Source organism: Brassica napus, chromosome C5 (assembly GCF_020379485.1).
Source record: "Brassica napus cultivar Da-Ae chromosome C5, Da-Ae, whole genome shotgun sequence".
In the NCBI taxonomy this organism is placed as follows: domain Eukaryota; kingdom Viridiplantae; phylum Streptophyta; class Magnoliopsida; order Brassicales; family Brassicaceae; genus Brassica; species Brassica napus.
Window position 1 is genome coordinate 5,207,394 of NC_063448.1, and position 14,211 is coordinate 5,221,604.

A 14,211-nucleotide genomic window follows, 5' to 3' on the forward strand; every position below is an offset into this window, starting at 1 on the left:
TAACTTTTCTTAGTTAAAATCTAAGAAAAGATAAGAACCGTCTTTTAGTCGAAGTTAAGAACCCCGATTAAGAAGACTGGGGTTAACGATGGTCTTAGGGCATGATTAACCCCGTCTCTTAGCCGGGTTCTTAACTCATGATTTGACACTTTTTTGTTTTTGTTTTGCTTTTTTACATTTTTCGGATAAGAGACGGATTTTATATCTCTTATTTAAAAGACGGTTACTAAAAAAAGCTAAAAACCGTCTCTTAGTTGAAGCTAAGAACCCAGTTAAAAAACTGAGGTTAATCATGGTCGTAGAAACTCTTCTTCTTGGCGCTCAACGCTAATCGACCATGCAAGGTCTAAGAAGACTCAAGTCCATGCAGCTCCTATGAATTCCGATTTTCTCTCCCGTGAAGCTGATAACATCACTCTTCTTTTGAGTTTGCAGGTTAGACTTTAGTCTATATTTTTGAATCTTGTTAAATTTTTATGCGTGCATCATATCAATATGGTTTGTTCTCCTCTTGTTATGGCAGGAGGAAGAAGATTTTTATGTTCGATATTACACTCTCCAGCTCTTCTTATGAACTCTCAAAACAGGTATATATTCTTACAAAGTGTTATTTCTGTACCATATTTCTATCTTTACGCTGTAGAGTCTTTAGTTGATGGTCTCTTCAGATTGCATGAAGCTATTTTGACTACTCCTCGCGGCATTACTCGGCTCATGGATATGCTGATGGATAGGGAGGTAACTGTTTCAGCTGTGGGACATGAGAACGTTGACTCTTCTTAAGACTTACGTTTCCGGGGTGCCTGTAAATGCCGTCTCCACTTCTTGACCATGTATGTAATAATAATACGTCAAGAAAGTTTGAATTCTATTCTTAAAAATCAGCATGTCATGCAAACAACAAAAGCATGCAAAATAAAATGACGTAATTAATAAACAAAAGTCGATTAGCTACACAGGTTTTGCCTTGCAGATTTTGAGAGTTTATATAATATTTTAAAATTTAAATTTTGCAGAATTTATCAAAAACAACATAGTTTGATATTAACGATAAAAAATACTCAGTGGGAATACTCAAAACCACCCACATGCAATCCATTAGAGCACCATTATCCCTAGAAACCATTAGGATCTCTTAATCAATTGTTTAGTAATAAATATGTGTTAAGAACTTTACTTAAGAGACACTTAATTTTTTATCCTCCATTGCAAGTTTCTTAAGTATGAGTTCTTAAAAAAAAAACTTTAGAAGTTGAACTTGTGAAGGAAGAAAAACTAATGGCATGACTTTGATCATCAACCATCGATCATCATCAACATGACTTTGACATGATCAACACAAACGCTGTATTTATGGTCATCCATTGCTTATACTATAACAACACAAGATAGGAAAAGGCCATTACTTGCAATGCCGAAGTGATTCATATCGTTCTTCAGAAGTCATCACAGTCCTTCCCTTTGTACTTATGTGTCGTTTCATCGTTGCAACATCCCACAAGAAGGTAAGTGTTTGGAAACCTAAAGCAACGGCAAAACCATAAAGAACACAAAAACTATTTCTCAAAATTACAAAATCAAACACAGAAGCACATCAGAGCTATTGCAAAATCTCAACAAATGAAGCTCTGACCTATCAAAATCACACACCACAATGCTTTGCGCATCACAAAATTTGGCAGTAATATTAATCAAAACAGATCAAATTCTCATCCAGATCACAGATCAATCGCCCAAACAAAAACAAAAACGAAATCGAATCAGGGATATGCAGAATTAGTCAGAAGCTATGTAGTGGAGATAAAGAGGTTACTAACGATTTCTTGGCCAGTCCGAGAGAGATCGGGCGTGACCGAAGTGGAAAAGATCGTAGATCCCATCGGCGTAGACGCGGATGGGACGATCAGTCGGAGGCGAACTCTCGTTCGCTGTAGAACCGGGGAGTGCGACGGCGGTGGAGGGGAGGTCTGCGGTGACGTTGCTCATATTCTCCGAAGATCTGAGGAGCACAGACATGGACGTTGTAGAGCCCTTCGTTAATTAAAGCCTCAACGAGAGAGACGAGTCCAATTGAATAAATCGCATCGCCGTTTGTAACATCGATCTCATCTACCTCCTCCTTGGCCGTAATATCGACGGAGTCGGAAGTAGACGGAGGCTCGTCCTGGAGATTCGAGACGAGCGCAACTGATAAGCTTCGAGGTCATCGTGTAGAAGCTCAATAAGAGAAGAACGAAGAGAGGGGATTCTGGAGAAGACGCTACAGAAGAAGGCGATGCCTTTGATGCGGGGAAGAGTTACAGAAGAAGGCGATGAGATTGATGCGGAGGATGGGATCGTCGGTGAGGAACGGACCGTTGTCCTGCGGAGAACACGAAGACAAGACTCTTCGAAGATGGAGAACACGAAGGAAGAAAGGAAGAAAGAAAGAAAGAGAAGAGAAAAAATATATATATAAGTCTCATTTTCTTCCCAAGCTGACACGTGTATTTGAAAACCCTCTCCCCAGCGTTTCCCAAATAGCCAGATTAAGGATCGGTAACTGCCTATTTATTTCCTTTTCATTTAATTAAATCACCATTTATTAAGAGAAACCTTAATCAGAAACTGGGATAATGGTGCTCTTACATTTCTAATATTAACGATAAATTTCACTTTATCAACCTAGCATTCCTTCTAACACCTAGCATCCCATCTCATTCTAACAACCTAGCATTCATTTCCGTTCTAACAACTTAACCATCCTTTCTGTTATAACAACCTAGCATTTCTTTCTGTTATAACAACCTAATATTTCATTCCATTCTTATACTTAAACATTTTCATTTATCTAACATTTTATCCTTACTTATAAAGTTTTACGCATTTTCAATTCACTTAACCATTTATACTCGTTCTCGACTTCAAAGGTCACTTACGGCCCAAAGCCAGTCATACATGGCCCGTAGCGAAATCATACATGGCCAGTAGGCAAATGTATACGGCCCGTAGCCAATCATACACAGCCCGAAGCCACTTGACCCGTCAGTCACTCATACGGCCCGAAACCACTCGACCCCGAAGGTCCATCACGGTCGATACATACGACCCGAAGCCAAAAACGATCACATATATTTTACGGCCCGAAGCCAAAACATACTCTCCTTATATCATATCATTTTCTTAATCACATACTTTCCTTATTTACTTCTTTATCGTAATCGGTTTCTTATTTTTTTCTTTAACATGTCATTCATCTTAGATCAAATCCTACATTTTCACAGAGACATTTCCATTCATTTTTGTAATTCTTATCTATTTAGGATTTTAGAAAGAAACTACTATAGTCATTTTTATCAAATAAGTATATATTTATGATAAATATTTTTAACACCTGTCACAATCTTAAAGTATTTATTGTCATGTGTGGCAATCATGTTAATTAGCAACTTTGAAGAACCAAGTTTATATAATTAGATATTTCAAAGATTTATGATTTATTTTTCGTTTAAGATTATTATTTCAGATTACTTTTTTTTATAATTTTCTTTCTTCAGGATTTTTAATATGAAAATTGTATTTTTTAAGAAAAAGAGAAATTACTTTCAAATAGATTTATAAAATCATCCTATGTTTATTAGTTTAAAATAAAAAATTACTATCAAATATTTTTTATTAAATAAGGATATAAAAAAAAAGAAGGATTTTTTTTGGTCAAGAAGAAGGATATTTTTAAAGGAAAAATTACGTTAAAACTGCTTTTACAATTCTTATATGTTTAGGATTTTTAAAATAAAACTACTATCAAATAATTTTTATTAAATAATTATATATTTATGATAAATATTTTTAACACATGTAGTATTTATTGTCATGTGAATCATGTTAATTAGCAACTTTGAAGAATCAAACTTTATATAATAAAATATTTAATTATATTTTAGGAAATATATATTATTTTCTTTCTAAAAAAATGGATATTTCAAAAAATTAATGATTGTAATTTAAGTTTATTAACAAAATATATGTTACCACACTAAAGATGCCATCCGAGATCCTCATATATTTGCGGTGATATTAATAACTTATTATTCTAATGCAAATCTTCTTATTTTGGTAACATATCATTCAACATTAATAGTTAATTTAATATTTTTTTGATTTGGTGGTCAAGATCTTCGCAAAATTTATACAAATACGCCCATCACATCTAACAAAAAAAATCACAAACCAAAAATCATACTACAGAAAATTAATTAAATATGAGTAATTCAGCTTTAATAGTCCTTATCGTTTTAATGACTATTTTTTTCTCCAATTTTTCATGCTAAAATTGTGGATAGTATCACTTGTGCAATGGCGAAAGACATAGTGAAACCTTGTTTACGAGGGGTCCCCAGACAGATGCCAACTCTTGACTGTTGTGTTGCTATAGTTGATGCAGACCGCCAAGCAATAAGGACTCCGGGTAGACAAGATCTCTGCGATGCTATCAAGTCATCTCCATATAACAAAATTATCAACTTCCCTCAATTATGTCGTATTCCTCTAGCTGTTCCTATGTCACCAATGATAGATTGTAAAATGTATATATATTTTCCACCTATATTTCATAGTCATGTTCTCATTTATTTATTTACATAATTTATTCTTTTAAATTTTCTAATTTTTTTTAACATCAATTTGTTTTCAGAATTCGCTGAAGAAGAAGAAAATGTACGGAAAAGAATAAATAGATATGACAATCAATGTACTACAATATTTATTTTCAAAACAATTAAATAATATTATAAATTTTATCAATCATTCGTAATCATATTTTCAATTATAAAAGACAGTATGTATAAATTAATTTAGTAGGTATGTCGATCAACCACCCCTTATTTTACACATTCCTTAACAAATAACAATCTATTTCAGAACAATTGCTAAACTAACAAAAACAAATTCCCATGGATATATTTCAGAACATGACAATGATAAGGGAATATTGTTAACAAAAGTCATGTTCCTACACAAGTTAACATAAACTAGAATCAAGATGTATATTGTATGAGAGAGACTCAAGGAAAGATAAAAGAAAACCTTTGAGATTTAACTATCATTAATGAATCAAGAATAGAAGTAAATTAAAAAAGGAGTCAGATAATGAAAGATTAATGTTTTGACCAAATCTACAAAGATTATAAAAAGAAGAAATCTAAAGGGGAAGGAGGTGTTTGTACTTACAGTGATCTGAAGGAGAGATTAGTGTTACAATACTATTAAAACAGAAAATTTTTTATCTACTTACAAATAGTATAGGTTAGACTATTATATTTAATTAATTTCCTATTATTTTTCATACAACTAACTTATTTATTATTAAATATAAACTATATCTAACCAATTATTTTAATATTTTCAAAGCAAAATATCTAAAAAAAGATACTCTTAACTATCTTTTTCTAAGATTGCATTTTAATAATATCTTTTAATACCTTTTATTTAAAATGTGAATATACATTTCTTTTTAATATTCACTTTTAAATAATAAAAGTCATAATTAGTATTAACTATAGTTAAAAACGAATATTAATTCATTTTTCATTTATAAGAAAAACCATTTCTATAATATTTATATATACATAATTTATATTCATAATTAAATTACTACACCAGTTAATAAATATAAAGTAACTTAATCCATTTATTAAGTATTTTGTAAATTATAAAAGAAAAATTCCCTAGGATAGATATAAAAAAGTTTTTGTCACAAATATAGCTTTTAAAGATCAAAATGACCAAAATATTTTATTAAGGAGTATGTTTTTGGGTTTAAGGTTTAGAATTTAGGGTTTATGATTTATGATTTAGGGTTTAGGGTTTAGAGTTAAGGGGTGGGGTTTTGGGGGTATGATTTCAAATTTAAAAAACTTAAAAAATATTAAAATTTTCAAAATAAGATAGTCTATTTTGGTCATTTTATTTTTTGAGGTTTATTTTTGTGACACAAAACTTCAAAAAGTCTATTTGAGAGAATTGTCCATATAAAATAACATCATAAATATATTCATGAATTTTATAGCATATTTCAACTTATTGAAACAAATATTAAAGTAAGATATATAAACTAGTGAATAATTCCATATTTTAATATATATATATATATATATCAAGTATGAGTCAGGTAGAATAATAATACTTAACTTATATAATAATGCTGAAAAATATAATGATAAAATATTTTTTACCAATATAAAAAATTAAAATAATTTTTTACTAAATTTAAAGTTTTAAAATATATGTAAAATTGATACGTGTCGATTATACAAATGAATTATCTTATTTTCATGAAAATTTTAATTTAATTATATTATATACTTTAAAAATTTTTTTTTATAAAAAATACATATGTATAAGATTTCTAACTTTTAATAAATAAGTTTTTGAATAAAAATTAATACCGCGTTTTGAAGCGCTGGTCAAAATATAATAATACAAATTATTATTTAATATATAATAAAACTATATAACAAAACTAAAATAAATAAATATTTAAATGTCTAATATGAATAATCAAATTAAATGAAAATTTAAAATAAACCAAAAACAAAACATCAAATTTTTTTAATAACATGTGAACAATAAAAGTAAACTAAATAAATAAATAAACGATTATATTTATTTTAAATTTAAATCTCTAAATTGTAATAATCGTATACGAAACGTTGATGCTCAAATATATTTCTACTTTAGTATATATCTTCTCAAGTTATTATCCATTACGCCTACAAGAAAATGATAAATTTGTTTGAATAACTTTTTGTAAAATTGGAGCATCACATTCATAATATATCTATCATTCATCTAAATATTCATGAATTATAATTTTTTAAATATGACAATTTAAGTCAAACTATATTACATAATGGGTCAACCATCGGTTCAACCGGTAGTCGCGTGACTCGTGTCCCAGGTTTTAGCGGTTTTTTGCGGGTTTTATAAAACTTTTAAATAACGAGTTTTTTATAAAAACCAAAACGGATTACATATAGGGTCACCGGTTTTTTCGGTTTAACCGTGGATCCGAGTCGGGTTTCAGAACACTAACACTTCGTGTGTAACATTTAAATGTAGATACATAATCAAAAATAAAAATTATATCATATAAATTTGTTTTGTTTCGAAGATAATTTTGCGCTTTGAAAAGGCGAGTCAAAATCTACTTTGAATTAAAAAAAAAGAGTCAGATAATTAAAGATTAATGTTATTTTAACTATACATGTGATTTTATATATATAGTTCATAGTCGATTTGTTATTATTTGGATATATTGGACTGCATATACTTTTTGTTGTTATTACTAAAAAATTACTTATATGTTGTTATTATTTTAATTAGTTCTTTCATTTGAATTTAAAAATTTTGGATTGGTCCATTTATTCGTTTTGTTTGTATTTGAGTTTGATATATTCCTGTAATTTGAAATACATTTATTTGTGTTCAAATTAAATTAAATAGTTAGCTATATTCATTGCACAAGGTTTTTTGTTCATCTAAGATGTGTACATATATTTTAATTGTTGTTTGTATATTTTATGTTAATTTTCAAAAATCATTACAAAATTAAAATGATGATTGGTATGAAGTTGTGTAAATGGACATAGCCAATACGATTTTGAATTTTTATTATTTAAAACAAAATCAAAATATTTTATAAATTCTAAGTATTTTATTATTTCGATGTATAAAAGATAAATTGGAAATAGTAGTAATAATCTTAAACATAAAAATTCATATTAGTTTGGATATTCTTGTTATGGATATATTGGATGGTACAAATATAAACTAAAATTAAAAATCAAAATTAGATTAAGCAAAATTAAGTTTTGAAATAATGGTAAGCTATAATATCTATAGTTCTCTAAAAGTATATTTATTTATAATATTTAAAAACGTTTTGTAATTCTCTTATCTCCCAGTTCTCTCTTTCGAATCATTCACATGGAAGAAGTGAAGAGATAAAAAAATCTTTTGTTTTTCAGTAAAAAAAAAATCTGTTTCAAATCGAATTAGATTTTGAGTTGTTGGTTAAGCTTTCTTGATTTTAGCAAATCTAGTAGAGTTGAGCTCCTCATATGAGAAGCGTTTCAACAAAAAGTCTGTACCAGAATCTGCTTAAGCTTTATCGTTGCTCTACACCCCCGCTACCATCGTGGTTTGCTCTTCTCCTCTTCTCTGTTATGGCTTCAAAGACTGACGATGAGTTATCTTCGTCAAAAGACGATGGGTTGTCTTCATCGATTTCAAAAGATGCATCGCTTCAGATTACACCTTCAGTGGCTTCGCCTCCAGTGGCTCTGACTCCGGACGTTCTGTCCCCGACGCAGGATCTCCGAACTCAAGCGTCGGAATCTCTTGAGGCCTCTGAATCTCTGTTACCTCTCGGTGCTGAAAACTGTGCTGGAACTCTTGCTGGACCTCCTGAAAAGAATAACATGAAAGTGGTGCTCCAGAATCACAGCTCCATGGAAGTGGTGCTGAACACTGTGCTGGAACTCTTGTCGGACCTCCTGCCATGGATAACATGGTCTCTGCTCCGACAACTCAGCTCTTCCATGGAAGAGATACTGAAATCTCTACTCTGCCCCATGGAACTCTTGGAACAGATCCTACGATGGCATCACCAGCAATTGAAGCGAGTAAGCAAGCTCTTCCTCAAGCAAATGCTCTTTCGGAACCTATCCAAGGCGCCTCTCCTTCTCAGTTTGTGCCTTCCTTAGGTTCATGGGCTAAACCACTCTTCTTCAAACCTCCTGTTACTCCTCCTGACCCGAGTACTCCCAAAGGATATGATCCGGTGATTGTGGGGAACCAACTTGCTGCTCTGTGGCCATCCCTCAATGATGAGATCCTGAACAAGCAACCGAAAAGTAAGTATCCAACTCGTTCTTTACAACTTCCGGTTGAGAAATTGCCACCTCCTGAACTTAAAGCTGATGGAACGCTTCGATTTCCGTGGGCTGCAGGATTGAGTCCACAATCACGTAATCTATTATGGAACACCAGAGATATCTATTCCTTCTAAAGTCCTTAGACTAGGACCTGAGAACAAGGATGAATATGTCATAGGCAAATTTAATAAGTGTTCCCTACCTCCGGGTGGACTTGTCCATGCCGTAGTTAATAAGATTTGGGGAAGGAGTTGTAAGATTTCTTGTAAGAAGCTTGATGATTCATCTTATATGTTTCATATCCCTCATCAACCTACTCGTCACTGGATTATTCAGAGAGGCGTTTGGCACATTGATGATTGCTTGCTTTTTGTGTTACCGTGGACTCCAGAGGGCACTTTCAAAATCCTAGAAGTATCAACACTTCCGGTATGGGTCAATCTGAAAAATGTTCTAGACTGCTGTTACTCCAGATTAGGCATAAGTCATGTCGCTTCAGGTCTTGGAGAGCCTATTTTAACTCACAAACCTCGTCTGGATCCTACCAGTATGGGTGAAGCAAAGGTATTAGTTGAGATGAAACTTGATAAAGACTTTCCGAAGCTAATAGCTCTTGATGATAAGCAGGATAGTATTTATCTAGTAAATGTTGAGTATACTTGGATTCCTTCTACTTGTGAAAGATGTGGTAGTTTAGGCCACAACGCAAAAATATGTCTTTTGCCTCGTAAGCTTCCAGAGGATTCAAAATTCGTTGGCTAAATCAGTGGGTGTTAATGATGACATACCTGTTGTTAATATTGATCTTATCCTACAACAAGAAGACAATGTTGTGTCTTCTTCATCTCAAGTAAGTCTTCCTGCTGCTTCTTTAACATGTGGAGTTCTAAATATTCAGAACCAGTTCAAAGACTTGGATGTTCTTCCTGCTGCTTCTGTCTCGGAAGTTACCATCACCACAAAAGATGTTTCACGCTCGCATTCTGGTTTGGAAACTGAAACACAATCTTTATATGTCTCTTCTAACACTTCTATGGACTGCCAAGATACACAGGTTGCAGGGTACAAAACTATCTCCTCTTCTTCACAAATTCAAGAGGAAAATCAAATTGCATTGCCAAGCTTGCCCAAGATATTTTCCCCATTAGTAGATTCTCAATCTGCTCCCACTTCAACACATATTATGGATTCTTGTCCATCAAAGATTATCAGCAGTGAGGACCACAAATTCTCAGTTGTTGATCTCTTAACCACAACACTTCTAGCAAGTGCATTTGAGAGTCCTTCTCGCTCTTGGTTTGACAAGGGGTGGGAGGGAGACAAAACCTCCTATCAAATATCAAGATTTGGAATGGAAGACACCACATGGGAGAGGAAAACATGGTCGACGTGGTTGTAGATCCAATCACTAGTTCGTTCACCCATTTCATTGTTGCTTAAACTCGTTTCTACCTTAGTTTCATAGCTAGGTTTGAGACAGTGTTTTTAAAACCGGACCGGCAGCTGAACCGGAAATATTTTGGGTCACAGTTCAATATGGTTCGACCGGGTCAAACTTGGTTCAATAATATGGTTTAATATTTTTTTATATAGTACGTAAATATAAAAGTAATATTAGTAACCATGATGCATAGTTAAAATATAAATCAATTTTGAACATAAAATATTATAAATATAAATTAGTTTCTTGTTTATATGGATGATTTATAGATTTTTTGATAGTTTTAGTGGTTTTTATTGGTTTAATAACTTTGAAATATAATCCGGCTATGTGGCCGGTTCATGGTCGAACCAATTACTAGACCAACCCGGCTATATAACCGGTTCATGGTCGAACCCGGTCCAACCATCGGATCGGTCCGGTTTTAAAAACACTGGTTTGAGATGTTTTATATCATGAAGTCTATTCATGCAAGCTTTTTCTATCTATAAGGCAATTTAACCTTATCATGTAAACATCTTATATATTAAAATAGAATTCATGACTTCTTTCATGTGTGATTTTTTTAATTTGGACTATCAATTAGAAATCTTATTAAATATATTTTATTAATACTAATAATACATAGAATCTTTAAAATACTTTAATCATAATATCTTTTAATATCTTTTAATATCTTTTTATTTTAATTTAAAATTCTAACAAATCTGTTTTAAAAGATTTTTACAAGATCTTCATTTTCAAAATTATATTTAAATAGTTTCACTAATTTCGAAATTATTTTGAAATATTATTATACATTAATATATTCATTTATCATTTATAAAATGAAAAATAAAAAAAAATCTATAATATTTTATCTATTATATAATCATATTAAAAGAAAATTATTATATTGAGCTAAATATAATAAAATTGTATTAAATTTATAAATTTATATATTTTACATATTTTAATTTCGTAGGTATAAAATATTTATGTTCAAAAATAAAATCTAATACGTTGGTAAGATGAGTTAACATTAGCAAACTATATAATACATGTATAAAAGATAACATGTCTTTCTTTAAAGCAAATAATATAAAATCTTTGTAACTACTTTAATCATAATATATTTTCACTTTAAATATAATATATATTTATATATTATGTTTTAAAAATTCTAATAAATCTGTGTATAAATATTTTAACAATAACTTAATGTATTTTAAGTTATCGTTTATAAAATGAGAAATAAATAAATTATATCCTATTTTATGTACTTTATAGTTATGATTATGTTCAAATACAATTATTATACTTAAATAAATATGATAAAAGTATATTCAGTTGATAAATTTAAAAATTTTATTTTCATAAATATAAATTATTTATTTTAAAAATAAGATATGATGATAGAACGGTTTAAAATTAGCAAACTATTTAATACATGTCTAAAAATTAACATATCTTATACTTTTGTATATACAATAATATATTATCTAAAATGAATAACCATAAAAAATATTGGTAAAAAGAAATCCAGCTTCGAAAGACGGATCAAAATTCAGCAAAAATTAAATATAAAATAATTTTCAAATATGTTTTCTCATGAATATATTAATTTGCTTAATAACTAAATGCAAATACAATAAGATAAATATATTATAAGAAGTGACAAATACATACGGTTTTAAACAATTGATTAATTATAACATGTAAATTATAAAATTATTTTATTTGAAATAGTTATATAAACATTTAAGTATATGATTAACATTAAAAATATATACTACTTATGTTCTAAAACAATAATTTATGTATAGAAAAATGAAAACAAACATCCGCGCGGTTGTGCACATCAAAATCTAGTTTAAGTTTTAATTTGAAAGTCTTTTGTCAAAAAAATAACATTCAAAGAAAAAATGACCAAAACAGTTTTTTTTTATTTTGAAAATTTTAATTTTAATTTTAATTTTTTTTAAATTTGAAACCCTAAATCTATATTAGTTAACCCCTAGGGTATACATATATTTTTACCCTTTAATAAAAAAAATTTGGGTCATTTTTCTTTTTAAAGACTATTTTTATGACAAAAACTTAAAAAAAATTATCATAGAGAATTTCTCTAATTTTACATTTAGCTTTATCAGGTTCAATGTTTTTTTTTTTATCATATCACCATGAGTTTTGAAGAAGTTTAGTCGTAACATTGGTCGTCTTAAACTATCTGTAGTTACATTGTATGCGAAGCAGTTACTCTTAAACCTTAAACATCTCAAGAACTGTACTGTTCTTCACTGCGACATATATTAAAGCCTGGCAACATGTTGAGGCTATACTTGTATTGTATGTGATTGTGCTTTTTTTCTTCCTGATTGATTCACTAATTTCTAACATCTGGTCGTGACTTGATTGTCTAGGTGAATGGAGACAACGTGTTAAAAGCTTTGTGACTTTAGTAGCTCAATTTTTGCTGTTAAAAACGAAGTTACACACCATATGTTGTTACTTATTAGTCGCTTCTAAATAGCTTCAGAAACCTACATATTTCTTTTCCCTGGCTCCGCAACAATGGTATATTACACTTCCGTATGGAACTAAAAGGTCCCTTCCCTAAGAAGATGCTTCGCAAGGTCAGCCTTAAGTTTAACATTGGAGATTTTTTTTCTTTGGTTTAAAGGCATCGGCGTTGTAGTTTTGTTCTGATACCTTCTACTATTTAACAAGGACCATTTATATTTCAGCAATTTGGTCAGGACTTAAGCTTCAATGTTATAGAGGGGGACAGTGTGCTACTGGAAAAGGTAACAAACCATTCCGTATAATATCTAGAACTTTTAAAATAATTATGTTATGTTTTCCTTATTTTCAGACAATAAAAGAGAAAAATGAGGGAAAAGATTTTGGTTCAGTGATTAAAGGCTATATATGCAGGTACGGATACTAACGTGTTAGTTCATTTCAGAGATCTTCTGGACAAGATTTCCATAATTGATCTTGAAAAGAGACTTTCAGTGTCACATGCATTAGCTCACGCATTCATCTCGGGCAAGTGAACACTATATATAATGTTCTTGCCCTAGATACATGTGTCTATTACACATTGTAATTTTGATTTTAGATTCTCCTCTTTGGATTGTCTCTATCATCTGTCATTCTTTTGCTACATGATAGCTTTAATTACAATTGTTTGATAGGTGGATTCACATATATCATTTTCATGCATCGCTTTGAGGAAACGCTTGAGGTCTGCATGCCGTAGCATTTGAAGTTTGATTTGCAAATCTATAATTACAAAAAGACTATAACATGTTTGGTTTACGTTACTGTCTTGAGATAATCGAGATTAGTTGAGTTTGCTTCGTAATTAAACAGCTCTTTTCCTACCTAACATAAGTAAAAGCCTCTCTTTATCATTATGACAACATGATCATGATCATCATTCATCATACTTAATAAAATGTTTATGATGTGGAAAGTTACTTAAAGACGAGTTGAAGAAGTCTACAAAGGTTTTAAAATTTTCGTTGTTGTTTAATTTGATGTCACACCTAATAAAGTGGATATTAAGGTGTTTTCTATGGGCAGTTAGTGCCAAGGGGAAACGTGTCAATAATCCCTTTAAACCTGTCGTTCTTAAATAAATTACAATATGAAGAATAAGAGCCGTAACAATGACAGTTATCTGGTGTCTATTTGACAACGTTTGAAATGAATGCTCCAATAACAGCTTCTTAAGAAAGCTAAAAAGAGAAGAAAATAAAGAAACCACGAAAGTTGGAACCATCGAAATGTGATATACGGAGCATAATGTTGACCAAAATGGAATTAAGAGACTCTCTTCTCCTATACGTATTTTGTGCTGTGAATTCT

General features: G+C 30.6%; 2 protein-coding genes across 5 annotated transcripts; one reads left to right on the forward strand and one right to left on the reverse strand.

Annotated features, from left to right (window-relative positions):
• Nucleotides 1-496: 496 nt before the first annotated feature.
• LOC106399742 (choline-phosphate cytidylyltransferase 1-like) lies at nt 497-3,451 on the reverse strand. 4 transcript variants are annotated; one of them, XR_002658618.2, is made up of 3 exons: nt 1,634-3,451; nt 1,407-1,521; nt 497-824 (listed from the first exon to the last, which is right to left on the reverse strand). XR_002658618.2 is itself a non-coding variant. In XM_022703088.2 (3 exons), exons 1-3 carry the CDS (start codon nt 2,014-2,016, stop codon nt 713-715), a joined length of 405 nt encoding a protein of 134 aa, XP_022558809.1. In that variant the 5' UTR covers nt 2,017-2,793; the 3' UTR covers nt 497-712. The 4 variants fall into 4 exon arrangements, 3 of the variants coding, with proteins under 3 accessions (XP_022558809.1, XP_013695655.1, XP_013695654.1); XM_022703088.2 differs by having other exon boundaries at nt 497-803; nt 1,818-2,793; XM_013840201.3 differs by having other exon boundaries at nt 497-821; nt 1,818-2,778.
• Nucleotides 3,452-7,881: 4,430 nt separating this feature from the next.
• On the forward strand, nt 7,882-10,498 carry LOC106399542. The gene is made up of 2 exons (XM_013840015.3): nt 7,882-8,894; nt 8,991-10,498. The coding sequence occupies exons 1-2, from the start codon at nt 8,540-8,542 to the stop codon at nt 9,047-9,049; spliced, it is 414 nt and encodes a 137-aa protein (XP_013695469.2). The 5' UTR covers nt 7,882-8,539; the 3' UTR covers nt 9,050-10,498.
• Nucleotides 10,499-14,211: the final 3,713 nt, after the last annotated feature.

What these genes read in the sequence shown, in the direction of transcription:
- LOC106399542 (XM_013840015.3), top strand. Translation starts at nt 8,540, where the DNA reads ATGGATAACATGGTCTCTGCTCCGACAACTCAGCTCTTCCATGGAAGA. An exon ending in CCTGAACAAGCAACCGAAAA is followed by an intron (nt 8,895 to 8,990) that starts GTAAGTATCCAA and finishes CGTGGGCTGCAG; the next exon opens with GATTGAGTCCACAATCACGT.
- LOC106399742 (XM_013840200.3), bottom strand. Translation starts at nt 2,016, where the DNA reads ATGTCTGTGCTCCTCAGATCTTCGGAGAATATGAGCAACGTCACCGCA. An exon ending in CTCGGACTGGCCAAGAAATC is followed by an intron (nt 1,522 to 1,817) that starts GTTAGTAACCTC and finishes CCGTTGCTTTAG; the next exon opens with GTTTCCAAACACTTACCTTC. An exon ending in GAATCACTTCGGCATTGCAA is followed by an intron (nt 825 to 1,406) that starts GTAATGGCCTTT and finishes TACATGGTCAAG; the next exon opens with AAGTGGAGACGGCATTTACA.